At 41.9% G+C, this 27,142-nt stretch overlaps 1 protein-coding gene across 6 annotated transcripts in view; it reads left to right on the forward strand.

Annotated features, from left to right (window-relative positions):
• Window positions 1-27,142, forward strand: part of TNC (tenascin C) — a 72,784-nt gene that overhangs the window by 41,462 nt on the left and 4,180 nt on the right. Inside the window, exons 11-22 of one of the 6 annotated variants that reach the window (XM_075772201.1) lie at window positions 2,730-3,002; window positions 5,018-5,290; window positions 6,414-6,686; window positions 11,262-11,534; window positions 13,008-13,280; window positions 18,733-18,855; window positions 20,092-20,235; window positions 21,402-21,521; window positions 21,971-22,114; window positions 22,954-23,084; window positions 24,071-24,203; window positions 26,063-26,214. In XM_075772201.1, coding sequence (XP_075628316.1) covers window positions 2,730-3,002; window positions 5,018-5,290; window positions 6,414-6,686; window positions 11,262-11,534; window positions 13,008-13,280; window positions 18,733-18,855; window positions 20,092-20,235; window positions 21,402-21,521; window positions 21,971-22,114; window positions 22,954-23,084; window positions 24,071-24,203; window positions 26,063-26,214 — 2,312 coding nt within the window. Of the gene's footprint in view, window positions 1-2,729; window positions 3,003-5,017; window positions 5,291-6,413; window positions 6,687-9,006; window positions 9,283-11,261; window positions 11,564-13,007; window positions 13,281-18,732; window positions 18,856-20,091; window positions 20,236-21,401; window positions 21,522-21,970; window positions 22,115-22,953; window positions 23,085-24,070; window positions 24,204-26,062; window positions 26,215-27,142 lie in introns of those variants that run through there. The other 5 variants (XM_010305069.2, XM_075772197.1, XM_075772198.1 and 2 more) reach the window with 5 other exon arrangements.

A 27,142-nucleotide genomic window follows, 5' to 3' on the forward strand; every position in this document is an offset into this window, starting at 1 on the left:
CTCTCTTGGTCCCTGGAAGCCCTAGCTGCTACAGGTATTTTCTATAGATTCATTAGCCATATGTTCCTTTTCTTCTTTGAAATACAGAACTTCATTTTCCTACTGCTGTTCCACTGCAGAAATACTAGGCTTTGTGAGTGATGCCTTTCTTAAGGTTTTTTTTTTCTTTCTTCCTTTTGCACGGGATAAAACTCTTACTGCTATGGAATGAGAGCCTTGAGCGGTGCAGCATGGGCAATGCCCCATGCAGCTTTTAAGGTGATGTAGCATCAATTCTCTCTTTTCAAATTGCATGCAAAGAGAGACATTGATGCATCTGCTATTTACAGAGCACATGAAAATAGCAAGATGCTACAGGTATTTATCTGGATTGTGGCTCAAACACAAGAAGGATTGTGAGGAGGTTGCAGTTTGCAACATTGGCATGGAAGTGGTGATGTCGGAGAAAAAAAAGATTGTAACACATTGGGAGTATACCTTTCTGAAAACTTCCATCTCTTATCCCTAATACATGAATTTCATGAGGAAACAGGCCTATACCACAGGGCTCAGTTAAGTAATGATCAAAATCCAGTGTGTAAATTCATATCTGGAGAATCTAGGTGGAGACTAATAACTGTACCGGTCCATCACCCAAAACTAAATTCACAACATGAGATAAAATATTTACATAGAAACACGCAGATTATTTCACATCTACTACAAGGCTAGAGCAGTCTCATCTCTCAATGGTTTGTTCTCTCTTTTTTTTTTTTTTTTTTTTTTTTAAGAAACATCATCCCTTGATATCGTTTGCCATGACATTGTCATATATGTTGGATGCTTTATGGATGAGGCTTTTGGAGGTCTCCAACAGTCCAAGTTGGTGCATGATTTTGTATGAGAATCTCTTGGTCCCTAGAGAGCATGATGGGGTTGCGTGCGCTTCCATTTCAGACATGCATGAGCAACAAACAGGAGGAAAAGGGACTCTGCATCTAGGAGGCGAATGAAACTGAGCACTCTTCAGAGAAATCTGAATTGCTTTTAAGCTGTGATGATTACTGCATTACTTATTATAATCCAGCTTTTACTTAAAAGATTTTACCTTACTGTAATTTTTGGTTTAGTTTCATTCTCATTTTAAGGAAATGTGTTTGTTTTATTTGTTTCTGTTGCCACCTAAAGATCATTATTTCTGATACAACCTGTTCCTTTTCTGTCCTGCTTTTTCTTTTTCAGCTAAATGGTGCTATTTTGACAGGATTCATATTTTGCCTCAGTGTGTCTCATTTCTGTTTCTGATAAAGCAAAACAGCTCTGGATTAATGTGTTGGGTTTTGGGGGGTTTTTTTATGAACATCATTGTATTGTTTCATAAACAATCTCTTCCTTTCAAACAGGATGGGAAAAGCTTGTCAGAACTTCTGTGTTCCTGAGTAGTAGCAATTTACTATACATTACTGAATCTCACTGAAGATAATTGGCTGTGATCTATGAGCACTCAACCTCTGAAAATACCACCCCATCTACCTGTATAAGGCTATGCAGCAGTCATACAATAAGCACTCTGTTTTTTACAGGGGGAAAATCTGAGTACTGTTGCTGAGCCTAATTTTCATTTATTCCAGGGCCCCTTTACCTTCTGCCTTAATGTATGCATAAAGCTGAAAGTTGAAGTTTACAATCCAATTCCCTCCAGCACTGTCTCTAATAAATTCTTAGTCGTGCAGATGGCGGTTATTCAGCTAGACTCTGTTCTTATTATAATGCTTATGTATCGACATTGCAAGTAAATAAGAAAAGTGCTAGAAAGTCATCACACTCCACAGGCCAATGATAAATCATATAGCGAGATTTTCCATGTAGAAAAAAAACAGGTATTACTCTGTTATTTTCCCTGCTGATTTTAAGGAATCGGTTGTATTTCCTCTGTAACAGAGGACTTTCTATTCTTGCTGAGAAAATTACCTAAACTTTCAGATTTAGCAGCTTCAAAGAGTTACCTCTAATGGTTCCCAACTTCTGTGGCCATCCAGTGATGATATATGAGAATATTGATTTCTGCGAATGCAGATTTTGATTTGAGATTAATATCAGTAACTATGAAAATCCAAGCTTCTCTGCCTCCAGGAAGGTTTTATGGACAGAATGATGTAATGTAAGGAAGATAAATCCGTTAAACTGAAGACATGCAGACATGGAGGAATTTTCCCCTTCTTTATTGTTTCGGATTAGAAATAGTTTGGAAGAATAAATAGCATCCTTCATGTGGACACAATTAAAAGCATAAACATGCGGATCCTAACTACTCAGTGTCTTCCTACCCTTACTGCAGGCATTATTGCAGTATTCACTGTCACTTCATAATGGCAAACACTGAGTTGTCAGTAGTGCAGTAAAGTGGTTATAGTAATACTTACTTCTCTCATAGGGAGTTGTAATTAATGTTGTCAAAACATTTGCAGCTGTAAGATGGTCTATAAGCTGCTTTCTGTAAGCAGTCTTTTAGTATTAATGTGGTTATTTCTTGTTACAGTTCTTTTCTTACTGTTCTGTTTTGCCATGTCTCTGAAGAGACTTTACAAGTTTTGTGGGGCAGCTGAGAATGTAAATGTGTGTGGGGGGGTGCATCTCTGTGTCACTAATTCCAAGTGAAATTCATTAACACAGAACATCATTAAATAATATGTCATCATCACCACTAGTCTGTAATCTGAGTAACTGATTGACTCTCTGTCCTTATTCAGAGGAGGAACCTGAGCTTGGAAAATTATCAGTATCAGAGACTGGCTGGGATGGTTTCCAGCTCACCTGGACAGCAGCCGACGGGGCCTATGAGAACTTTATCATTCAGGTGCAGGAGTCTGACAATCCTGAAGAAACCCGGAATATCACAGTCCCAGGCAGACTGCACTTTGTGAATGTTACAGGCCTCAAGGCCAACACACGTTATAACATCACACTTCACGGTGTGATTCAAGGCTACAGGACCAAACCCCTTTCTGTTGAAACCACGACAGGTATCTTTTCAAGTCACTCATCCAGTCTCATGGCTCCCTTTCTTTGCAGACAGGGATGTGAGCCAGAGCTATTGCAACTGCTCGGCAAAGCTTGCTCACTTGGTCGACTTTGCATGGGGTGCACTGAACTCATTAAAGCTTGGCTGAACATCTCTGGCATGGAAATGTCTCATGATCAGACTTTCCAATAAGAGTCTCAGTGCCCCCATGGAGCCCTTTGCTTTTAGGAATGCTTTTTTCTCCCCACCTCAGAATGGCTTGTTTTGTTCCCTTTACTTGCTTTTCTGCTGGTTGACACTAACAGCAAAAGTCAACTGTTGTACACGCTTGAGAAAGCCCAGGTTGCCTTGTAAAATTATAAAAATCTGTTCTTTATAGCCCGGATAATCAAAGCCTGAGAGTATGCTTAGTTTTTACCCTTCAGAAGCTGCCTCTGAAATTATGCACCAGCTTCCGTGCAAATACAAACTCAAGGGTATAATGTGTGCATCTGTGTCCAGGACAAGGACAGACACCTTCTATATGTTCTCATATAGGAAAAAACCGCAAGTGAACTCCTACCAAGAGTAGTATCATATATTAAGCCACATAAGGTTGTTAAACAGTCCAATTGGTCTGGAAAAGGAATAATGGAAGAAGACCAAATTCAGCAGAACTACCCTGGCATAAAACTGACCTGTCAGAAGGAAGGTAGGCCCCACATTATCAGAAGGTTGCATGAAACTAGTCAAGAGCCACAAAAATAATTTTCTAGCTGATCTTGTGAAAGACATCAGTTTTAAATGAGAGCTTATCATGAGCTTTGCCTGTCAGAGGTAAATGTATACTTACGTCTGTCCTGTATGGCTCACTGGTTCTTCCAGGTGCTATGATCATTGGTAACGATCAAGGTATGAATTAATTGGCAATAAACGGGCACTAGTGGCTCTTCCTTCAGATAATTTCTTGTAGAGAATATCTGCTGCCTCTGGGCTTCCTTACAGACCTTTGCAACCTCCTGTGATTGTCAGATGGCCAGAGCTTGCTCATATTTGATGTCCCAAGGCACATATTACCCAGCACAGAAGGGGATAAAAGTACACATAAGAACTAAACAAAATTAAAACATTAAACGCAGTAGAGCTTGCTTGTTTCAGTAATGCTTTAAGCCGCCTGGCTTAGGTAGCAACGTGTCTGGCACAAGACACAGCCTTGGGCTGTGTGTCGCTGCAGGCTAGAAGTCCTGTGCTTTGAGAGTCCTGAGTGTGAGCTGGTAGCAGATTGCCCATTGAAAACAGACAAATGTGGCTAGACAAGGGAGGCTGTACAGGGACAAACAAGAAAACAGACATCATGGGTGTCCTGCCTAAATACGCAATGTGCTCTCTTTTTATTAACTTAATAAAAACAGCAGAAGATGCCCTGCTGAGGTTTTCCCTTCCCTTTCTGGGTCATGCTCAGCACCCAGCTTTTCAAAATTTTCCCTTCTGGGGATGTCCAATTGTAAGAATTTTCTGAGCCTTCCTGTAACACATCAGGATGTCTACAGAGAGGAGGAAACCTCAAGGTTTGCATTTTGGCTCCAGCTCCAAAGTTACGTGCCAGCTTTCATAGGCTTAAGCTGAAAGGGAAAGTAGAAGAGCAAACAAAACACAAACTTTTCCTTTGGATAAAGCAATAGCTCTAGTTTTAGCTTCTCCTAAAACTGGAAGCTGACTTTTCCAAATGCCCCTGGGGCATTCAGAACAGTTCTTTTGCATCTGCTTTCATGCTCAGACCTCAAAGACTCATGGCTGATGGCTTTAAAGCTTATTTTCTTTTTTTTTTCTTTCTTTTTTCTTATTTAACATTTTGAGATGCTTTCATTTGATTTCTTCCCCTTAGTACTTGTCTGCTTGTAGCAAGCTTTTACTCAAACCCTTTTCTCCAATGGCAGCTTGGAATGCTGCCAGCATGAGCAGAGAGAAGCACGGCATTTCTGAGCAGGAGGAGGTGCAGGGCTGTCCCCTTCTGACCAATGTTGTTTCCCTCCTCAGGAATACACCCAGAAGTTGGTGAGCTAACCGTTTCCGACATTACTCCTGAAAGCTTCAACCTTTCTTGGACAACCACCAATGGGGACTTCGACGTCTTTACTATTGAAATTATTGATTCTAACAGGTTGCTGGAGCCCATGGAGTTCAACATCTCAGGCAATTCAAGAACTGCTCATATCTCAGGGCTTTCCCCCAGCACTGATTTTATTGTCTACCTCTATGGGATCTCACATGGTTTCCGCACACAGGCAATAACTGCTGCAGCTACAACAGGTATATAAAACCTACCTCAATGCTAACTCTCCTTTCTTCTAACTCTTCCTTACAGGTTGTGCCCCTTTCCCTGCCCTCAGCTACCCCTTAAGTCTGCCCATTGCCAAATCCTCTACCTCATTGTTTGACACCTTCTAAGGAAGACCTGCCGGAGACGTTCTGAATTGTGAATGTTAATCCACCATCCCATCCAGCAAAGTCAGTCAATCACATTGTGATGTAATTTCATTCACATAATAAGTTTGCTCTTGTTCAGACATTAAGGTTGGCGCAACCTCTGACATAGATAAGAAGCAAAGCAAATTTTCCAAGAACCAAGTAGATGATTCATTACGTTAGCCTCGCAACGTGTGTTTGCATCTGTCACACAGCATAGAGGAGACATTATTTCTCTCAGATAAGCTGATTTCTAGATAGTTTTTATCTTGATTCTCTAAATAGATTTCAGGCACATTTCAGTCTGTGACAGCAGACTCCTACAAGGCAGATGCATTGCTTGAATTCAGCTTCAGAATTCAGTTTACATGGGATTGAAAGAGTCCATTTGACTTGACATTGGTGAGTGAAGTAGGTAGGCATTTACTTCTTGGCACATTCTGCATCTTGAGGTTTTACAGTTGACAGTTTTTCCAGAAAAGACAGGCAAGTCAAATGTTCAATGTGCTCTACCCAGTTACAGTATGAAAGTGGGAGGAGAGGGCTAGACTACAGAAGTAGAAGGTGCATTCTCATAGTAGGCAGATACTAGTTCATGTTGTGATCATTTAATATCTCTGCCAAATTTTGCCTGTTGACATGATCTTAGAAAAAGTTGTCATACCAATTTGTCGTAGCAATAGGTTAATGTGGTCAGTGACATTAAAGAGAATATCAAAGTTCAGTGATCAGATAATACAGAGGTACAGTGTCTAGCATCAGCAGATTGTGAATATCCTCACTGAATCATGGGTAACATGAGCCAGATGACTGCAGGGGTTGTGATATGGAAAACATTGAGAAACACAAGGCTTAGATGATTTTTGTGACCTGTAGCTCATATGAACTCAAAGTTCTATATTATTTTATTTTGTTACTTCGGGTTTTAATAATTGCAATACATTTCCATTTGTTTTTCTTCCTGTAGTAGAGGAACCTCTCCTTAACAAACTCACTGTATCAAATGCTACCTCAGACAGCATGTCACTCACGTGGGAAGCGCAGGACAATGCCTTTGACCATTTTATTCTAGAAGTCAGAAACTCTGACTTTCCTTTGGACTCCCTGGTGCACACAGTGCCAGGGGCCTCCCGGCGCCATGTAGTCACCAACCTCAAAGCTGCCACTAATTACACTGTCCAACTCCATGGTGTAATTGATGGGCAAGGTGGTCAGACCTTGACAGCACTGGCAACCACAGGTATTTCGCTGTTTCACCTTCCAGGTTTGCTTTTTTCTCTTCTTTCTTTTGCTGTCCACCGAACTGCTCTAAAACATGGCTCCAACTCATCATCGTTCCTTTGGTAAATTATATGAGGGGAGGCTGAAATAAGCTGGGCTTGAGAGCACATAGAAAAAGAGAGATCTGAGACAATGGAAAAGGCTGGAAAAGTGCCCCCAGCATTAAGGGAGCCAGTAGTAAACCGTGATTGGTTTCCTTATATATACACTTATCTGCAAGTTCTGTGTATATATAACTGACTTGCTCCAGATGGTTAATATTTTTCAGAGTTTCTTTGCACTTCATCTGGAATAAAGTTCCTGTTCATCCCATCCTCACTTGCTTTGTTGTGGGTGGGAGGCCTTCATGTCTTTATCAGCCTGGAGAGGCACCTGCATGCCATTTTGGTTCTTCGTTCTTAAAACCAAATGTCTTCCAAGACATTTGCATCTCTTGAGGGAGTTTCATGCAGCATGCTAAATGACCAGCCAAAACTGCATGGAGTGTTCTGGCCACCTTGTGCTAGTTCTGATGTTCTTCTTTGCCTAGCATTTTTGTGTGTTCCCAGCAGAGAGCAGGGCTCAAAAAAGCAAGTTCACCCTTTCTTGATGGTCAGCCCACCACTCTGGCACTTGCATTGCTACCTTTGATTCTCTAAGACCTGTCTTCTTGCACTGGATGTCAGAGCTTTTCCTGTGGTGATAGTGATTCCAGGATGGCGGAAGATCACTAAGACTTGCCTGAAGAGATAATTCCAACTTATTTTGCATGTAGTGTTCTTTGGAGTCTGGGTGTCATGATGTGAACGTGCCTGACTGGATGCAAGTGGCATGTGAAGGAATGTGGCCATTTCAGGATGAGATTGGAAAGGATCGGTTTGTCCTCTCTGACCTGCATGCGGGGCTGATGGCTCCATGCTCCGTTTCACTGGGTTCCGCACCCAAGCCTGTTTGCTTTGTGGATATTTTCTCATCTCCTTCCCTGTCTTTAGAAGTACCATGCTTACATGGTGACATCTTCATTGTCAGCCATGAAGGCATTGACGGTCACTGGTTGACTGCATGACAACAGCATGTGTCCTTAATTGGGGCCACTTGGAATCACCAGTTCCTAGACATTTCCAGAGAAGGTGGACTATTATTTAAAAGTCTTGCCATGAGGGACGGGAGTAGAAGTTGGAACATCTTGCAGCAGTTCATGTTTTAGTTAAGAAAAGGATTTCATTTTTTCACTGTTCTCTTTGTCGGTGGGATACATCTTTCTTACTTTTCTCCCAGCATGAATCACTTACATAGTTATTTTCCTGTATCTCACTGGCTGCATCTCCCAAGGTGTTCTTGCTTTATACTCAATTGGCAAGAGAAAATCAGAAAAACAGCCTTGAGAGCAGACACAGGATTCTCTGACCACCTGGGTCATGTTTGTGCTCTCTCTGTGCTCTAATGAATCTTTAATGATTTTATGCTAAATGGAATAGCTTTAAAACAGGACGGGTGAGGAGCTCTCCCCTTCCTATAGCCTGAAGGCCAAGTTTCTCTCCTGGCAAGGGAGAGATGTAATTTTTAATTCCCTCTGGCAGAAAAGAAAAGTCTTTGCTTCTTAAAGACGTGCCCTGACCACTGAACAGTCAGAAAGGAGAGCAACAGCAATGTTGGGGGGCTTTTTGTTCAGTCTATTAGATATTCTCTGATTGTGCCTAATCAGAGGATGAGGAACACCTTATCTGTGGAGCCCAGGGAGGTTTTGGCCTGAGATTAGTGCTGAGATAATCACTGTTAGGACTGAAAACCCTCATAAACTTCAGCAGCCAAAAATAAAAGTATCTACAACTCCAGGCAACAGAAACACTAAACAGAAGCTGAACTGGGATTTCAGGGATGTCTGTTTTGGACTCACCTAATTTCTGCCTGAATCCTATTTATCTACTTTGCAATTGCTGTGGGTTTGTATTCCCATCAAATTCGCGGTGCAGAGTTCCTGCAGTTTCTATGGTTTTATGGCTGTAGGCTGTTGGTGCTTCTGTAAATCAGGCCCACATTTCATTAGGAAAAATTGAGAGTTTTTAAGAAAATGGAATAAAAGAATAAATTAAGAGTCAGCACTAATTTCAGCAGCTTCTTTCCAAAACCTTACAAAACAGCTTTGCAATGCTCTTTTTTTTTTTTTTTTTTTTTTTTTTTTAATTCAACCGCTGCAAAACAAGGCTAAAACGTTCAGCATCTATAAACCTCCACTGCTAATTCCCCCAGCTCCCCCCGGAGTAACGCTGTCTCTTGACCTGTGTTCCTTTCTCCTTCAGAGGCTGAGCCACAGCTGGGCACGCTCACACTCACAAACGTTACCCCCGACAGCTTCAACCTCTCATGGACCACAAGAGATGGGCCTTTTGCCAAGTTTGTTATACACATTAGAGATTCCTATGCAGCACATGAACCCCAGGAGCTCACGGTGTCGGGAGGTGCTCGCAGCGCTCACATCTCAGGCCTGCTAGATTACACTGGCTATGACATTAACATTAAGGGGACCACCAGTGCAGGTGTTCACACAGAGCCCCTCACTGCTTTTGTCATGACAGGTACCTGCTTAAAGGTTTGGAGTCTATTTATTGACTTATAAAAATATATATTCCAGCATGGATTAAAAAAAAAATAAAATAAAAAAATACTCTCTACAGCACTGAATATCTTGTCCAGCAACAATGGCTTTGTTTGCAAACTGAGTGTGAGGATGGGTTAGACCAGTCGTGTTGACCTTAAAAAAAATTTCTAGGATGAGTACTAGTTAGTGAGTTAACTCACTAGTTAGTGAGTTGAGAGGCCTCTGGAGTCTCCCTCCAGTAGCAGCATCCCTCCCAGCACCTGGGCTCTCAGTTTCTGTGAAAGGCAATGTCCATGATCATTTCCCTTAAGGCAAATGGTTGTATTTTGCACCAGCTCTGATCTGCCCCAATGCCATTTAGTCACGTAGTTAGAAGTAAGCATCTCTTTGCTTTCAAAACCCCTCTTCTTTTGCTCCACCAGAGCACAAGTGCTTCCTTTTTGAAAATGAACTGTGGACGTTGGTATTCTGAGAGGAATCTTCCCACAGCTAGGTAAACCTGTGCCACACAGCAGAAGGATGTGCCAGCAGTTCATGTAAACCTGCTGGGTTTAGAGTGTTGGTGTCACTCAACACCTATCCCAGGAAAATAATTTCAGCATTTTGGGCTCATTATTTGTTTACCCATCCTCCCAGAGACCAAATCAAAATGTGAATCTTTGAGGTTGCTTGATTAGAAGCAAGTAAGCTGCAAAAATGTCTCCAAATCGAGTAAATTTAAGCTGAATCTCTGGCACCCAAATGTGTAAACATCAAAACATAAGGACTTCCAAATTATAAAACTTTAGGAGGGAATTTTTATGCCAAATTCTAACAGAAAATCAATTTCAGCAGTTGTAAAATGTCAAAACCAAATCCAAAACCCTTTCCCAGAGAAAGTTCTGTGATTAACTAACTGGTATTTTCTCACGAGTAGAATTTGAGCGATTGGAAGATCAGATGAGTTAGCTCCTGAGCCAACAAAGTAAGGTTTGTCAAATAATTCGGAGAACTACTAACAATGCCTGGGATCCAGGATCAAGGCCAGGGCTTAGCAGAGCCAGAGCCAGTTGATCTTTCTATTTGACTTGTCAGATTTTGAGTGAGCAAAATATACTGAGAAACTGTCTTGTGAAAATTTGGCACTTTTTTTTTTTTTTTTTCCCCCAGAGACTTGGTGGGAAAGTTTTGGGGAGTAGATCCATAGCCTCTAAACTTTGACAAATGTCATGTTGATGTGAAAAAAAAAAAAAAAGACCCCTCACTGGAATTTCTTTAAGTTGTCAACATACCATACTAGCAGCTGCCTGTGAAGCTCTTTGGGCAGATTATTGCTCTGTTCTGCAGTCATTAGCCCCTGCCCTTAGCCAGCGCAAACTCTGGCTTCTCTCCTGTTCCCCGCAAAAAAAATCTTGCAAGTATTTAGTACTTGCACTGGCTGTGACCCTAACTGATTAATGTCTTGCTTCTGGCAGTCCTGCTGGCATCTCTGACCCCTCCACCATTGAAAAGTAAAAGCTAGAGATACTCACGTGAAGTAGAGAGGCAAAGAAGCAAAAACCAGGAAATTTGAATGCCAAAGTTGAGGCTTGTCCCTAAAGCACTGATGGTGGACACAAATGGCAGGAAATTAAAGCATTATGCATAGCATTTCTACAACAGTTTTGGTTATGACTGTCTTACAGTGCATGTCTAACAGAAGAAATGCGCTTACACAGCGAGCTTGGAAGGAATTTCAATAGAGCTTGTGAGGTGAGGTGCTGAGACACCCTTGGTGTGAAAATTAAGATTTGAGCATCTAACTTCTGGAGGCTCCATTGAAAATCCTATTCTTGTGGTCCTGGCTATGCACTTCTGTTAAATCCATACTTTGGGGAAAAATGTGATTTATGTTTGGTGGAATCTGTGACATTTCCTAATTTGCAATGTTTTTCGCTTCTTTTTTTTTGTGTGTTTTTGCACCTTCCCTTCTTTTAGAGGCCATGCCCCCACTGGAAAACCTAACTGTCTCTGATATTAACCCTTATGGGTTCACAGTGTCGTGGATGGCATCGGAGAATGCCTTTGACAACTTTCTAGTAGTCGTGGTGGATTCTGGCAAGCTGCTGGACCCACAGGAGTTCCTCCTTACGGGAGCCCAGCGGCAACTGAAGCTTAAAGGCCTTATTACTGGCATTGGCTATGAGGTTATGCTTTATGGGTTTGCCAAGGGGCACCAAACAAAGCCCCTAAGCACTGTGGCTGTTACAGGTATTTTAATGTGAACAAATTGTTCTCTTCCACCCTTTCTTTCTTGCTTTTCTTCTCACATGGAAGATGTTTTATGTAATCCATTTGCAAAGCAAACCTTGGCTTTTGCATCCTTTTCTGCATCGTGGCTAGACATAACTCCTCATGATTGATAGGTTCACCAATGAAATTCTGTTCCTTTTAACTTGATGTTTCCCTTTTGTCTTTATGAGGGGTCCTGTAGAGGCGCATGATGTGGGTTGAGGGGTCAAAGTTCTGGTATGGTCATGCAGGTACTTCTAACTGAATTCTTTAAAGAAAAATGGCTGCATGTGGGAGCTCGTCTTGTTAACTGCTGCTGGACACATCAGCATTCTCCAACTTGCCAACCAACAGGACCTTCAGGAGGAATCATACTGGATTTCTTGCCTGTGGCCTCCTTTCTTTCACTTGTCTGTGTGGGTTGCACCCACAGACTATCGAGTGTGATCATTGCCACCCATAAAGTTGCCATCTCTCTCCAGAAAACCTTAGCTCATGTTTTCAACCTCGTCATAGCTGTCATTTTCCAGCAGCATTTGAGCTTTCTTGAAAAATCACTGCAGGCTGATTCTCTAGCCCCATAACCATCAAGTCTCATCTGCATGTTGCTGACTATTGCAGCAGTAAAGTTGAGGGTCAACTGATTGGAGGTTCATGAGAAAATAAGTAGGAATGTCTTTGTGTGGAAGAAGTGCATTGGAGATGCTGTAAGATAGTAACCACTCCAGTAGCATTTCTCTAGGTAGTGATGCCTGACCATACTAAGCTAAAGATATTTTGCAGGTAATTAATAACTTACAGCTCCTGGGATCCTCTTAAATGGGTTCTTTCACTAAAGACAGTAGGTCTTGCAGTTGGATTTAAGTGTGCTGTTTAAGAGCTGTGAAGTTTCTTGATTCCCCTTTGCTGCTCCAGCATTTGTTTAGTATCGAGGTAAAGGATTCATCTGATCAGAAGCATCACAGATGCCAGAAGTGCATGAAATAAGGGTTTTGCATGAAGAAAAAGACTCTTTCAAGTGGTTTCTATGTTGTCCTCCTAACAGAGAGAGACCTGACAATATTACAGGCATGCCTGCAGTTCTATAACAAGAGCTTGTTTTTATCATGCATAAAGGTTTCACATAGGTAGTAAGGGAGAAATGCACATGAAATGTACTGTTAGCATGTGTAACTTTGCATGTCAGAGGCAAATGGCGTATGTTCATGCAGTGGATTTGCTATTAAAGAGTGAAAGTTTGAATGGGCCTGCACACACTCACATATATCTTCTTCAGAATGTGTATAATGCTAATATTCTTTTTTTTTTTCCCCCCCCAATAGCAGATTGTTTCCCTTTCTTAGAACTGTGGTTGGATTCTTGCAGTATGCTATATCCAGACCTCAGGCAGGTCTCTAATGAACTGATTAACAAATCATTTCTTTTCCCTGCTGCTATCATCTCCTTTTTTAGAAGCAGAACCCGAGGTCGACAACCTTCTGGTTTCAGATGCTACTCCAGATGGCTTCCGTCTGTCCTGGACTGCAGATGATGGGGTTTTCGACAGTTTTGTTCTAAAAATCAGGGACACCAAGAGGAAGTCTGATCCACTGGAACTAATAGTACCAGGCCATGAGCGCACTCAGGATATAACAGCGCTGAAAGAGGGTACTGAATATGAAATTGAGCTCTATGGAGTTAGCAGTGGACGGCGTTCCCAACCCGTAAATGCAGTAGCAACCACAGGTATTGTCTTTGCAGTAGGAAAAGTGTAACACGTTCATGCCTGTTTCTTTCAACATCTCTCCTTTTCTGGTTCAGTGTGGTGTAGTTATTTATAATCAATCATCTCAGATTCTTTAGCTTCATCACTGTCTATTTAATATGGTTTTATTTAATTACTTTCATGATCTGGAATTAGGCAACAGAGTCTAGCAATTAAAGCACTGTCTTTGAAAGCCAAGAAATATTGTCTCTCTATCGGCCTTTTTCAGTGATTTCCTGGGACTAATTACATATAATCATAGAATCATTTAAGTTGGAAAAGACCTTTAAGATCATTGAGTCCAACTGTAAACCTAGCACTGCCAAGTCCACTAAGTGTCCCTAAGTGTCATGGCTCACCACTCCACAACAATTTACCTGCCTAGAAAAGAGGTATGACAAAATGAATTTACCAGAGCTATTGAGAAGTTTATTTATGGCTTGATCAGCAAAGGACCAAGCACTGTTAACTTAGACTGATCTTACCAGGAGCAACATGTGCTTGATAATTCAAAATAAACCAGAGTTTCTTGCAAAATCAAAGCTTTGAACTCCATCAGCAGAAGTTGCTATATATTCTCATTCTCGTGTGTCAAAAATCCTGCTGTAAATTAGCTTAGTGACTTACCCAGTAAAATCATCCAGAAGAAAAGATGCAGGTATGACTGCAATTCACACCATTTTGTTTTAAAAATAGCAAGGCCTTAATCCTCAATCGCAGCATGCCAGTTCCACAAAGCTGGAGTTCTTGCCTTTCATAGTCTCACACAAATGAAGAAACATGGTAAACATATCTGCAAATGTCTTCTGTCTGAAGTTAGCCTAAACCTATATATATTTCTGCAAAATCTCCACCAGAACCGAGCCTTATTTTCTCAGTGCCAGGGAGAAGAAGGAAGTTTTTGCTATTTGTAACCAGAATATTTTTTCTTATATTATTTTTCTATTAAAATATGCAGATACTAGTCAAGTAAAAAGTTCTCAAGGCTTAGGTTGAATGTCCAAAATTAATTGAAACAAAAAAAGGTTTATAATTTGAAGTGTTTCATTTTAGCATTTTTGAATGAAGCTTTTCAATATTTTCCACCAAAATCATGGTTTCATTTGGAAAGATATTTAAATCTAAAGCAAATGAAGCGATGTCCTGGGACGCAAAGTCTCTCTTTTAAAAATTTTGAGCTTGCTGAGATGAAAACACAGTACTTTCAGATCAACCTAATTCTGGGAGGAGGGGAATGAGAAGGGGACGGGTAAATTCAGTGTGTGAGGAAGCCAGCTGAAGTGCACGAAAGAGGCATTTGCCCATTTATAGCAGTATACTTCAGACAACGTACAGAAAAGAAGCAACGGTAACTCAGTACTGAGCAGCTTTTCCTGAAATAGCGCGGCCTCATTATTCACCTTAACGTCTGTGGTGCCCGTCGTTAACATGGAAAGGCACATTTCTGACCAGCCCCACTGATTGCCATCATATCCCTTGAATAAACAGCCAGGGCATATATACACTCACCCAGACATTTACATGAAGCAGAACATGCATCCATCACAAGCCACCGTCCTCCAGGCTCATGTGGGTTGACTCATAATGGAGAGGGATGTTTAAAGTCAACTGCATTTGTTAGCAGCATGTCCCCATTTTCACTGACTTCTAGGATATTTATGGTAAACCACTAAGAGTTATAATTTTCCTCATGACTACATTCTTATTCAGTTCTTTCAGGGAGATTTAGCACATGTCACCTACTGAAGCCAATAGCCCAAAAGATGTTTGTCAGATGTAAATAGCCCATGGATAATTGATAATAGAGCTGGAGCCACAAAAATCCAGCTAAATAATTTGGACTGCAGGTTACACCACATTGGGTAGCTGGGCCACCAAGGCATCTAACCGATTCCTTTTTTAGGAGTTGATTATTAGACAAACATGTATATTTAGAGCATTTCCAGTCTGGTTGCAAAGAAATATTTCTGTGCCTGAAGGGGGTAGCTCAAACAGGCCTATATTCAGCCTTCCTTTATTCTGGCCTGTGTACAAGTTACAAGTGAGCAAGGAATAAATTAGCTAGAAAGTCTTTAGCTTTAGTAGAGGAGATGATAGTAAAATAACAGTTGGAACAAAGCTAGCAAACAGACCAGCAAACCTAAACCAAACACTACCATGGAAATGAAGGCAGGAAAATAATCTAGATTGAAAATCCTTCTCTGTGTTTATCACTCACATCTTCCCCCTTCTTCCCTACCTGGGCACGTACCCTTGCATGCACAGATGCAATCTTCAGGGATTATGTCCTCAGCTGGTGTAACTGGTGCAGTTGAGGGTGTTTGCCATTGCCAAGCCATCCTCCCTGAGGGTCTGACCTCTCCTCTCTGTACAGCAAACCACCCACCTGCCATAAGGAAGGAGAGGGAGGAAAGACCTTGCAATGTTCACCTTTTGCTGCCTTGTCCTCCTCTGTGGTTTCCTTTCCTTCTTTCTCTTTTAAGAAGTAAGGCAGTTGCTCTAGTCACAGCCATGGCTTTGGATATGGAAAGAATGAGCAGGGTAGGACTGGCATTTGCTATTTTCTCCATGTAGTTTGTGTTGGTCCTGCAGCTGGTAGCTTGCCCGAAGGCTGAGCCGATCTCCCTTGCTCCCATCACACCAGGAATGTGGTGTGAAACCACTGGGCGGGGGGGTCGACATTAAAGTCACATCTTCCCACCCCCATCACAAGTACTTCTTCCTCCATTATTTATTTGTACGTACAAGTGAACAGCAATAGTTTTCCCCCAGAACTGCTGATGATAATGTTGATAAAAGGTTATCCTCTTTGGGGTGATGATGGTACCCACTCTCCCTGCCCTCTGCGTTTTACCCTCATCAATTCTGCTGTGATAGAAAACATTAATTATAAAATCACTGTAGTACAAGGCAGCATCATACCGATCTGCAGTGTCTAATGAAGTTGACACAAGGGAGTTTGTCCACTGCTGCTCTGAGGGACAGTCAGTGTCTTCTGTGTCTGCTAAGCTGCAATTCAGCCCTCACCAGGGGACCACAACATGGCTCTGTGCCACTTAATATCCTTGGTAGGAAGTGTGAGTCTCATGCTGCAACTTTACTCTTCTTCTAATGGAGTTTTGCCACACTGTGACAGCATTTTTCATCTGGGAGGATCAGAAGACACTTCAAATGCTCTTTATACATGATAAATGCAACCTAATGCTTCCTGTTGCTTAGGAGAAGAAAGCCAGCGAACATACCCCTATAGTCTGTTAGTAATGAAAGAACAAGCTTTTAGCAAAAAAATCCCCAAAGAATAGCAGCTACTCAGGTATCATGGGTGCTTTAGCAACCTCACAGGAAAGTTCTCTGTCTCTCGTACAGCTAATGGGGAATGATGCTGGAGGATAATGCTAATTACCTGTATCTGCCCAACAGATGAACTGAGGGGTTTTTATGAGCCACTTTTTATGCCTGCTTAATTTTGGCTTTCAGGTGCTCAGGAAGATGGTTTCATTTGCTCCTTTTTCATTTCCCTGTGCTCAAAGGTACCACTCTCTTGCATCTCTGGGACTCACTCCAGGACTGGTGCTTGCTCTGATGGTCCATTATATTTTCTTTGCCAGGTTTGCTCCCAGGAAAGTAGCTGCAGTTGGGATAGTTGGGGATGTGGAACTCTCACATAGTCAAGGCTCTTCTTACTACTGTTTGTTACGCAGTTCACCTGGTACAGAAAATAAGCATGAAGCCCATGGATGTGTGCACAGCAGAGTCTAAATGGGATGGATTTTGTTCTTTATTTTCTGAGAAAGGCTGGAATTTCCCATGTGTATGAAAACTGAGTGCTTGTCCATCTCTTAGGTCTCCAGAGTCATCACTAGCACTTTTCACTAAGGGTACCTGCAATGTGGAGCAAAATCAATGTGATTTTCACTTCTCTCTCTTTCCCAAGTTTTCTTTATGGTCTTCTGTTTCCTTCAGACTGTACCTAAATCGGTAGCAACTTTGTGTGCTGTGTAGCTTTACTGACCCCACCTTGCTTTCTTTGTTATCTTTAATTCTTTTCTCTCTTTCTTTGGCTTTTCCATGTGAGCAAACCCCACAAATGCAATGTCTAGTGAGCTCCAGAGAAATAATTTACATGTCTCTTGAGAGCTCCGTTGTTTTTCTTTCCTTGCCTTTCAGTTGATTTAGTGCATTGCTGCTAGAGCTTTGGGGACACATGGAACAAACAGCCCTCTGACTTCTTTCCCGCAGACACGTTCTTTCCAAGCTATTTCAAGCACAGTCACTTTTTTTCTCCTCTTGCCCCCCTTCCCCTGCCCTCAGCCTATCTCCACCACTCTTAATGTGGCTGATGTTTGGTATCTCTCCTCTGCGTTAATGGCCTACTCTGTGTGGGCTGTTTATTTTTTTAACACGTGTCAGGGTTGTTTTGGTTACAGTCAAAAAAAGCAAATTGGAAGTGAGATGCTCAATGTAAATTTTGAATGTGGCAGGTCTCTTTACTATGTCCTTCCAGAAGCCCTTTCCATGCTTGTTTTGCAGTTGCTTAATTAAGCCTTAAACTGGAATGTTTCAGATATGTGTTGGTTTGCATCTTAAGATTGGGTCATTTTGGCAAAACTTGGGCTTTGTTTGCCCAGCTTACTGATCTAATTCATATGGGCAAATGTAGTGCTCAGGTTTGTACACAGAAAGGCTGGGCTGTATGACGAAGAGCTGCAGTGGAACCACAAGTGCCTTCCTCATGATGGTGGTACTTGGATATCCTCTGGATGGATGTGCTTGAACATACCTAAGAAAAATCATGGTCTCAGATAGAGATTCCAAGAAGAAAATCTTGTCGCTTCTAGTTTGAAGCCAACAGAAGTACTGGCAGTCAGTGCTTGAGAGGATGGACCCTTGATGAACTCATGCAACTGAGTCCAGGTCTTTTTTAGGCACCCTGTAGTAGAAACTTTATGCTCAGGAAGAGAGATCTGTCCACTAAGGGCTGCCATTGCTGTGTGTCACAGATAGAGCTCTGAGACTCAATGGAAAGTCTAAAAATCATCCAAGTGAAACTGGGGTAGAAAAAATTATAAATACAATGACTTCTGGGTAATAGAATGGCATTCCTGTAAGTGTTCCTCCACACTTTTCTATAACACTGAAATTCTGTTACTTCTATGTGCATGATATGTCTGGAGTATTTTTAAGGTATACACTACTGTAATGTTACTGAAAAAGGAAAATTTAGACCAAATAGATTGTTGCTGTCAGTATGTAATAAGACCATTAACTGTTTGGTTACTCTCTGCATTAGTGTTATTTAGGACCGAATATTGATAGCATCAGCTCTTGGGATAGAGGGATAAGACATATCAGTGTTCCAGCACTAAGGACTGATAAACAAATTATTTACCTTTTCTTTCTATGGTGTGTTTGTTCTCTGTTCTCCACTGACAGTTGTTGGATCTCCCAAGGGAATTTCTTTCTCTGACATCACGGAAAACTCTGCTACGGTCAGCTGGACACCCCCTCGCACTCGTGTGGACAGCTACCGGATCTCCTATGTCCCTGTCACAGGAGGTGAGTAACTGCGAGGAGGGACAGGGAGGAAGATAGTAAAAGGGAGAACAGGAAGGGCTTCTTGTGCTGATATCCATCTCTCAGTGCATGTCCCAGATGATCTTACGTAAGTCATCTCTGTTTTCTTCAAACTGCTGACCAGGAATGTGGGTGTGCAAACATGGTCCCAGTAGCCAAGCTCTGACCATAGCGTCCCACATCCCATGGGCAGGACTTGTGAGGGAGCTCAGAGCTGGGTGCTAATAGAGCCACCTTCACAAAAATCTCTGTTCCCGCTGAGCCTCCTACATAAGGATGTCTTTCCAAACTTTCTTATTATTTTGTAGGCAATTTATGAGCTAAGCATATTTGAAAAGATGGCCCTTGGAAATAATAATCGTAATCTATGGCTATAATAGTTTTCCAAGGCAGTGATTTTTCTTAGTACTCCCCAATGTTGTTTCATTCCATCCATTGTATCTCTGGTTTAGTGTTCAGCTTAAAAAACTTCCTATACTTAAACAGATTTTTACCATAACTTAGGGACATCTCTGAAAGGAAACAGCTAAAGAGCAAACACTGCAGATGTCAGGACCATAAGAGACATGCTATTGCCTAGGACAAGTAAAGATATAGGCCTTTAGACAATATAGTATGTAAGCACATGTGCAACATTAAATATATAGTGATCCCACAGGAGAAAAGGAGCAATCCACAATCATAAAGTTAGGCACTTGTCTAAATGTTTTCCCGGAATAAACCCACAATTTGAAACAAATATGTGTCCTTAGTTCTCACCAACACATGCAGCACCTCTTAAAGTAATACATGCTACATCTTTAATTGAAATGAGATGGGTGAAGGAGAAACTTCCAGCCCTTACCAGAAACAAAGGAGATCTAAACTGCAAGTCCTGTCCTCACAGGTGTATGAACTTCCATGTAGAGAGTGCCGTGTTTTCACCTTACATCTCATTTGTAAAATTGTATCTTTCTGGACAGAAATGTTAATTTTTTCTTACTGTTGGCATACCACTAGGAATGAATACAAACCAGTGTCTTAGATTTAGGTAGCATGGCAACGATATTTTTCTCTGAGGCTGCCCTTTGACATCTATGATTGTAACTAACAGGAGAAAATTCATCTCCTGTACAAATATGTCCATGTTGGTCATAGCGTCTTTAACTTGAAAGAGATCCTTTGAGCATTCACCAGAGTATTGTGTCACTAATCCCTTGGCATTTGGCTTCATCCTAGGTACTCCAAATGTTGTTACAGTCGATGGAAGCAAGACAAGGACCAAGTTGGTGAAGTTAGTCCCAGGTGTAGACTACAACGTTAGTATCATCTCTGTGAAAGGCTTTGAAGAAAGTGAACCTGTCTCTGGCACTCTGAAAACAGGTAATATCTAAAGAGGAAATAGCAGGTTTTCAAATGCATTGTCTGTGCTGTAGGAGAGACTCAGGAACCGGAGCTGAAGACCCACTGAGATCCCATTTTTACTGTCCACACAAACTGTAGGAAGTTTTTTGCCCACTCTTTCTTTATGTCTTTGTATTTCAGATGAGTATAGATCTTGCAAGTTTGATCAGGCTCCCATTTGCTAAGTGATGAACCACCTTGCAGTGAGACAGAGACAACTCATGTAGTTACAGTCCTAATACATTGGAAAAAACCAGAATTTTAATTAATACCTTTTTACAGATGAGGGAGCAAAGGGCCAGCTCAGCAATTCAGAACAATTCCTGTTGTGGACTCAAACTCCACATCTGCCAGGTTCCAGGCTGTGTTCTAAGCATAAAAACATTCTCTGCCCTGGTTTTCCTTCAATACAACTTTAAATATCCCTGCAGGAAATCAGAGTCCACTCTGCTCCTGCTGACCTCACCCTGCAGTCTCATTCTTTCATTCATTCTTTATTTGGGGCTAACAAGTATTCAGAGAACTGCGGCAAGGAACAAGATGATGAGTATTGGATAATAACATGAAATTTATAGCCCATTTCAATGGTACTGGAGGCAGATATCCACCCAGTTCAGGGAGAGCATAAAACTATGTGCAAAATAGAGTCCCATGAGGAAGCAAGGCAGGATGTGTGGGGATTTTGGATGGTTGGCTGGCTGTTTGGTTTATTTTTAAACATGCAGGGCAAGCTGGTGGAAGGTCACAGCGGCTATCAGTTGCCGTCACATTAGTTATTTTTCCCAGCTCTGTCTCCTGAGTTTGCTCCAAAAAGCAGTCCAGATTTGAGGGTGTTGAGAGAAATATGTCAGCTCAGACAGAGCCGTTGAGATTGATGATATCAAGACTGATCTGAGAACATAGTTAGTTATGTCCGTTCCCAGTGTTTAATCTTTTTGCGCATTGACCTCCCTTTCCAGTGGAGGCATTTGATGTCTCTTTATAGACACTGACGTCTTTTCTGCACAGCTCCGCTATTCCAAAGGGGATCATAAAAGCTGCATCAAGCAGCAGTGTTTGCGCATTTGATATATTTACAACGGAGCATTGCACAGAGCTGAGAATGTTTGTCAAACTCCTTCAATCTGTTATTCTCTTTCTTTCAGCTCTGGACAGCCCGTCAGGCCTCGTAGTGGTGAACATCACAGACTCTGAGGCTTTGGCAACCTGGCAGCCGGCAATCGCTGCTGTGGATAATTACGTTGTCTCCTACGCTTCTGAGGATGGTAAGAAGAATTAGTGATGGGTCAGGGAGCTGACAGCATTACAGCTCTCGAGAGGTGCTCAGAAATGGGTGCAGCAGTGTCACTCCAGGAGGATGGCAGGGGCTGTTATTTGAAGGAGATACCTCGCTGGAAGCATTTTAAAAGTGATTGTTTTAGTTAAGCATTTCCAATTCAGACATGAACAGAGATATCAGAGATTCCTGAAAAGAAAAGGTGGTGTTGTAATTCATATGAACACTAGAGAGTGCTGATACTTTTAGATAAAGGACTCTGATGTTAATTCAGATTCAGCATAGGTGTAAGCAAAGAGATGGGCTCTGGGCTTTTACTATTTTTGCGCTTGCTCCCAGCTAGTAAAAAAAGTACCACTGAGTGGAGCATGGAGCCGAGTACATCATGACATGTCTGAATAATGCCGCAACCTGTTCTCTTCTTTGTTTTCTTCTTAGAACCAGCAGTTACTCAGATGGTATCAGGAAACACTGTGGAGTATGACCTGAAGGGCCTTCGACCTGCAACTGAGTATACGCTGAGTGTCCACGCGCTGAAGGACACGCAGAAGAGCGAGACCCTCTCCACCCAGTTTAATACAGGTGCTATGTCCCGCCTCACTGCGGGGAGAGCTGCCATCTCTTCTAGTTCCACCTGGCTTACATTTCTCTAATACCATAAAGTCAGCCAGCACATTGTGCTTTTTTTACTAGAAAGCTGAATTTTGAGGGTATTTGCACCAAATTTTCTCTGGTGGAAGGTTGGTGTGATTGACCTAGAAGGTGGTTTTCTGTCACCAGTTCTACAGATTCTCACACAAAGCAGGAGCAGGAGCTCTTCTTTGGGAGCTGATGTGCGGTACCTACGGTGAAGGTATCCAGTTGATTTCATACTTATGGCTTTCCATTAGCATCAATGAAATCATGGATGTTTCTCATTTTCCTGATTGTTACTTGACTTGTCCCAGGGTGTTAATTAGAGAACCAAGAGCTGACCCGTATAAATTCAGTGTTATAATTACAGTGGAGAAGGGAAGCTGTGGCCAGACCAAGTATGAAAAGTTTTCCTATTCAAAAGAGGCATCATTGGAACCAAAATTTTTCTTCCTGGCAATATGTAAATACTGATCTGTCATCTTATGTGAAATAATGAAAGACATAATTTTGTTTCAAAAGACATTTCAATGCAACTGCTTATAAACTAAAGTGCCTGAGACAAGCCAATATTTTTAACTTAGATAAAATAAATACCTGTATTTTAAAACTTCCAATGGGAAAATTAATTTTTAATCACAAAGCCTAGGTTGAAATATTTTTTAATTTCAAATTTCTGGGGAGAAAAAGTTTACTTTTCTGGCCTGTTTTAATATTCTGCCCATAAGATAACCTGTGTACTAAACTCCATATAGATGTGATTGTAATTGATCTGTTGTCTCCTTCAGGACTGGATGCTCCAAGAGATTTAAGTGCCACTGAGGTTCAGTCAGAAACAGCTGTGATAACGTGGAGGCCTCCACGTGCTCCTGTCACCGGTTATCTCCTGATCTACGAGTCCATTGATGGCAGTGTCAAGGTATAGCACTTGTAACCAAACCAGAAGGGCTGTGCCTCAAAGCTGGGCAGTAGAGATGCTCTGAAGTGTCCAGCAATGGAACATGATCATGTGGTTAAGTTAAACATGGTAAAATACAAAGCACCTGTTTCAGTGCTAGCTTGAACACAAATGCATTTAAAACCTCCTTAAGTACTTTCCTATATTATAGCCTAAAACAGAAGCTCAGCTGCAGCCTGAATTTTGACAGTCATCTCTCCACAATATGGATACAAGCACAAGCAGCCATTTTCCCTCATTCCAAACCTGTATCATGGAATAAACTCACACACCCCAAAGAGTGCGATTCCCCTTTCTAAACTCAGGAGAATCCATCCCTGTGCAAGTGAGGTGTCTAAGGCAGGATGAATCACCTTTGAAAGCACCTCTTGCTCTCCAATAATTGTATTATGTGCCTCCATGACTAGATTACACTAGATGATTAGATATGAATGAAATGAATCCCAGCAAAAATGACAGATAATTTTGGATGCCCAGCCTGGTACATCAGAATGGGTTCTGATTTTCAAGAAGGGAAATTCTGTAAGCATACTGAAAATCAGTCTTTTAAAGTTACAGAAAAACAGCCTTTTGAAGACTGGAGTATTGTATTTCCTTGACCTAAAATGTGATTCTTCTCAATTTTTTACGAGTTTCACAGAGACATCTATACAATGTGTACATTCAAGGCATGTAAACATTTATGCTGACTTGCTTTTAAACCATACAGCTTATACATTATGATGGTAAACATTAATTTCCAGGCAACTTTTCTTGAACTTCTAAAGAAAGTTAGCTTGATAAAAATCTTAGAGGAACAGAAGTTTTGTATTAAATAATTTAGATGGTTAAAAATACCATATATAATTACCACCAAAAAAATAATGTGACAAACTAAAATATGTGACAGTTCTGGTCATTATGAGTTTCTCACTGAGATTTCCCTGTATTATTTCTCCTCCCCACAGGAAGTCATCATAAACCCCGAGACAACTTCCTACAGCCTGACAGACCTGAGCCCATCTACCCAGTACACAGTGAAACTGCAGGCACTGAACGGATCTCTGAAGAGCAAAACGATCCAGACTATTTTCACCACAAGTAAGGACTTTAGAGCACATGCACAGCTGAAATAACATCTAAGTTACTGCTCTCAGGACAGCGCTGAGCCCTGCAATAAGCAGACACAGACCCCACAGAAGATTTGTAATCCAGTTGTCAGCGTGCACTTCATTTGCTTGTAGTGTTGGTGCAAAAGTCCCTGTTCCCCCTGAGCTGTAGTGTCATCTGCTTCCCCTGGACCAGCAGGATGAAATTATTTTCTTTATATTCATCCACATCACCTCTATAGTTCCCTCTCTGATGAAACATCCTGCCTTTCCCGTGTAAAATATTGAAAGGAGCAGTACTCTTTAAAATCCAAACCAACACCCTGATTTGCCTCTGTACTGATGCATAGCAAGCTGTTAAAACAAATTGGCATTTTAAGTTGAAATGAAGCAAACCACACACACATACATACATACACACACAAATCAGTTCAGTGGTCCGAGGAGGTGAATTTCTGAGCAGTTTTTTTTCTCCTCTTTCTGAGATCGGTTTTTGCAAACCCACACAACAGGTCTGTTCCAGCTCTAACAGGACAGCTCTCCAGTGAGCTGACTGCAAGAACAGATTGGGTTCTCTGAAGGTCACTTCACAGCTGCCATTAAAAAAAAGAAGTTGTTCAGTATTAACTGTGAAACTTTGCCTGTCATTTGTCTCACTTTTCACGGTTCCAGCCTTTCAGACGCAGCAGGACCTTCAGCCATTTCCATTCTTCCTTCTGCCGCTTGTACCAATTTCAGCCCAAGGACTCACAGAAGTGCTAATAAAAGTCACACAGCCCTGAGTCTGCTCACAGTCACTCCTTGTGTAGAGCAGGATGAACACCAACAGGGGACGATCCACAACCAGAAATAGGAGAAGAATTAAATCTGGCTGTATTTAAGTGACGTTTCGCAAATTGACCATAAGCAGGGACTGAATGGGGTGCCTTTGCCCATACAAATGCAGTCTCAGCCTCATTCAGGCAGATGCTTAAGCCTGGCCTTAACTCTAGCATATGTTTGTGTGCTATTTAGTGAGAGGGGAAACACTGAAGTAGCTCCCTCTAGAGAGCTGCTTTGCTCCAAATCGCAAAGCTGATGCAAATTCTCTGTGGCTGAGGCACAGGCAGTGATGGGCAACACGCTGGAAGGGAGCAACTGCCACTCTGTGAGCAGCCACAGTTAAAAACTCTCCTATGGACACACCTAGAACATCACTTAATTAGACCATTGGCTGAAAAAGTTAATGGCTTAAGTGAATTTAAAAAGAAAAAAAGAAAAGCTTTTTTGGGGAGTTAGAAATTGTTCTGCCTGCAGTGATGCTATTAGCTTGTCGTCAGAAAGAAATGCTTAACAACATTTCCTTGTAGTTTCAACTGTTATTGTTTGCTATGTTTTTTTAAAAGCCTAGTTTTATGATGTATTTAATATTGTACTTGCTAGCAAAATATTCCCAACTGAGTTATTTTTGGTTGTAGTCCTGCCTTTGTATTTCCCCCTCCCTTTTCTGTCACATAATCAGAGATTGGTAGATTTGGATTTACCCAAAAGTAGCCATAAACACAGCTCATGGCATTTAAATATTTAGCTGGAGGATGCATTCCCATCATAGCATGGAGTAGTTATCTGGCATTTACAGCACTTCTGTCTGTAGACAGATGTGTAAAAACATATTCAAAACAAAATTTAAATCATCTGCTGTTTACTGTGAATTTCTTGTATGCAGGATAGCAATTACAAGCCCGTTTCTGGGCTCTCTACCTGGCTGTGCCATTGACCCAAATAGTTTTTCATGAGTCATCTGTATTCAACAAGTTCCTTGTAATTGCTGATTTCTTAAGGACTGCTCTCGCTTTTTATTTGTGTGTACAGCTGGTCTTCTCTACCCTTACCCTAAAGACTGCTCCCAGGCTCTCCTGAATGGAGAAACCACCTCCGGGCTCTACACAGTTTACCTGAATGGGGACAAAGCTCAGCCTCTGCAAGTCTTCTGCGACATGGGCGAGGACGGGGGCGGATGGATTGTGAGTACGAGGGAGAGGGCCCGCACCACCCTCCCACGCGTCTGCGTGTGCTGAGAGCAGGGGTAGCACATCCCATCCCTGCTCATCTATGGCATCCCTCATAGTGCTCTGAAAATAGAGTAGATCTGACTTGTCTGTAAATTTGGGGAATTTTATCTCGAGTAGGACCTACGTGCCTAGAACGAGGTTACCAGCTCTTTCTGTAGTTGGAGGGGAGAGAGGTGTCTCCAAAGGATGGGTCACATCAGTGGTTTCAGCACCTCAGAAAAGCACCGATCTCTCTCCACTGGCTGTAGGGGTGCGGAAATGACCATCTTAGATGAGATACATACCTTCTGAATAGCTAATTAGGTGAGAGAGGGGTGGACTGACTCTATCTGAATGAGAGAGATAGTGAAGGAGGTTAAAGCACAGGCCAGAGAAAGCATTTGTTCAGCACCCATGTGGCGTGGTGGCTGGCCGGGCTTCCCAGGCCATTATACATGGGACACATCCCACCCAGACAACAAATGAATGGCAATAAAAATGCCAGCTCTCTGTACTGACACCCTCAAATCTGAACATGCCAGAGGGACCCAGGGCACAGAAAGGAAGAAAGAGTTGGAGAAATGCCTGGCTAGGAGACTAGAGGGTGTAGAAAGTCTTGGCTGAGAAATACAGAACTGCAAGGGGCTGTTAAAGCAGAGAGCAGGAACTAAAAGGCCACATCATGCAGGGGACTCTGGGAATCCAATAGAGAAACTAGAGACTTAAGAAAAGCAAGGAGCGTTCAACGGTCTTGGTACAATTGGGTAACTGCAGTGAGACTGCTGCTTTGGTGGTAAAGGCAGGGGAGCAGCAATGCCAAGCTCTGCATTTGTAAAAGCCACATCGCTGGTGTCCTTTCTGTCAAAGGCAGTCTGTCACTAACACTTCTGGCATGCGGTGG

This window comes from Balearica regulorum, chromosome 20 (genome assembly GCF_011004875.1).
Source record: "Balearica regulorum gibbericeps isolate bBalReg1 chromosome 20, bBalReg1.pri, whole genome shotgun sequence".
Lineage (NCBI taxonomy): Eukaryota > Metazoa > Chordata > Aves > Gruiformes > Gruidae > Balearica > Balearica regulorum.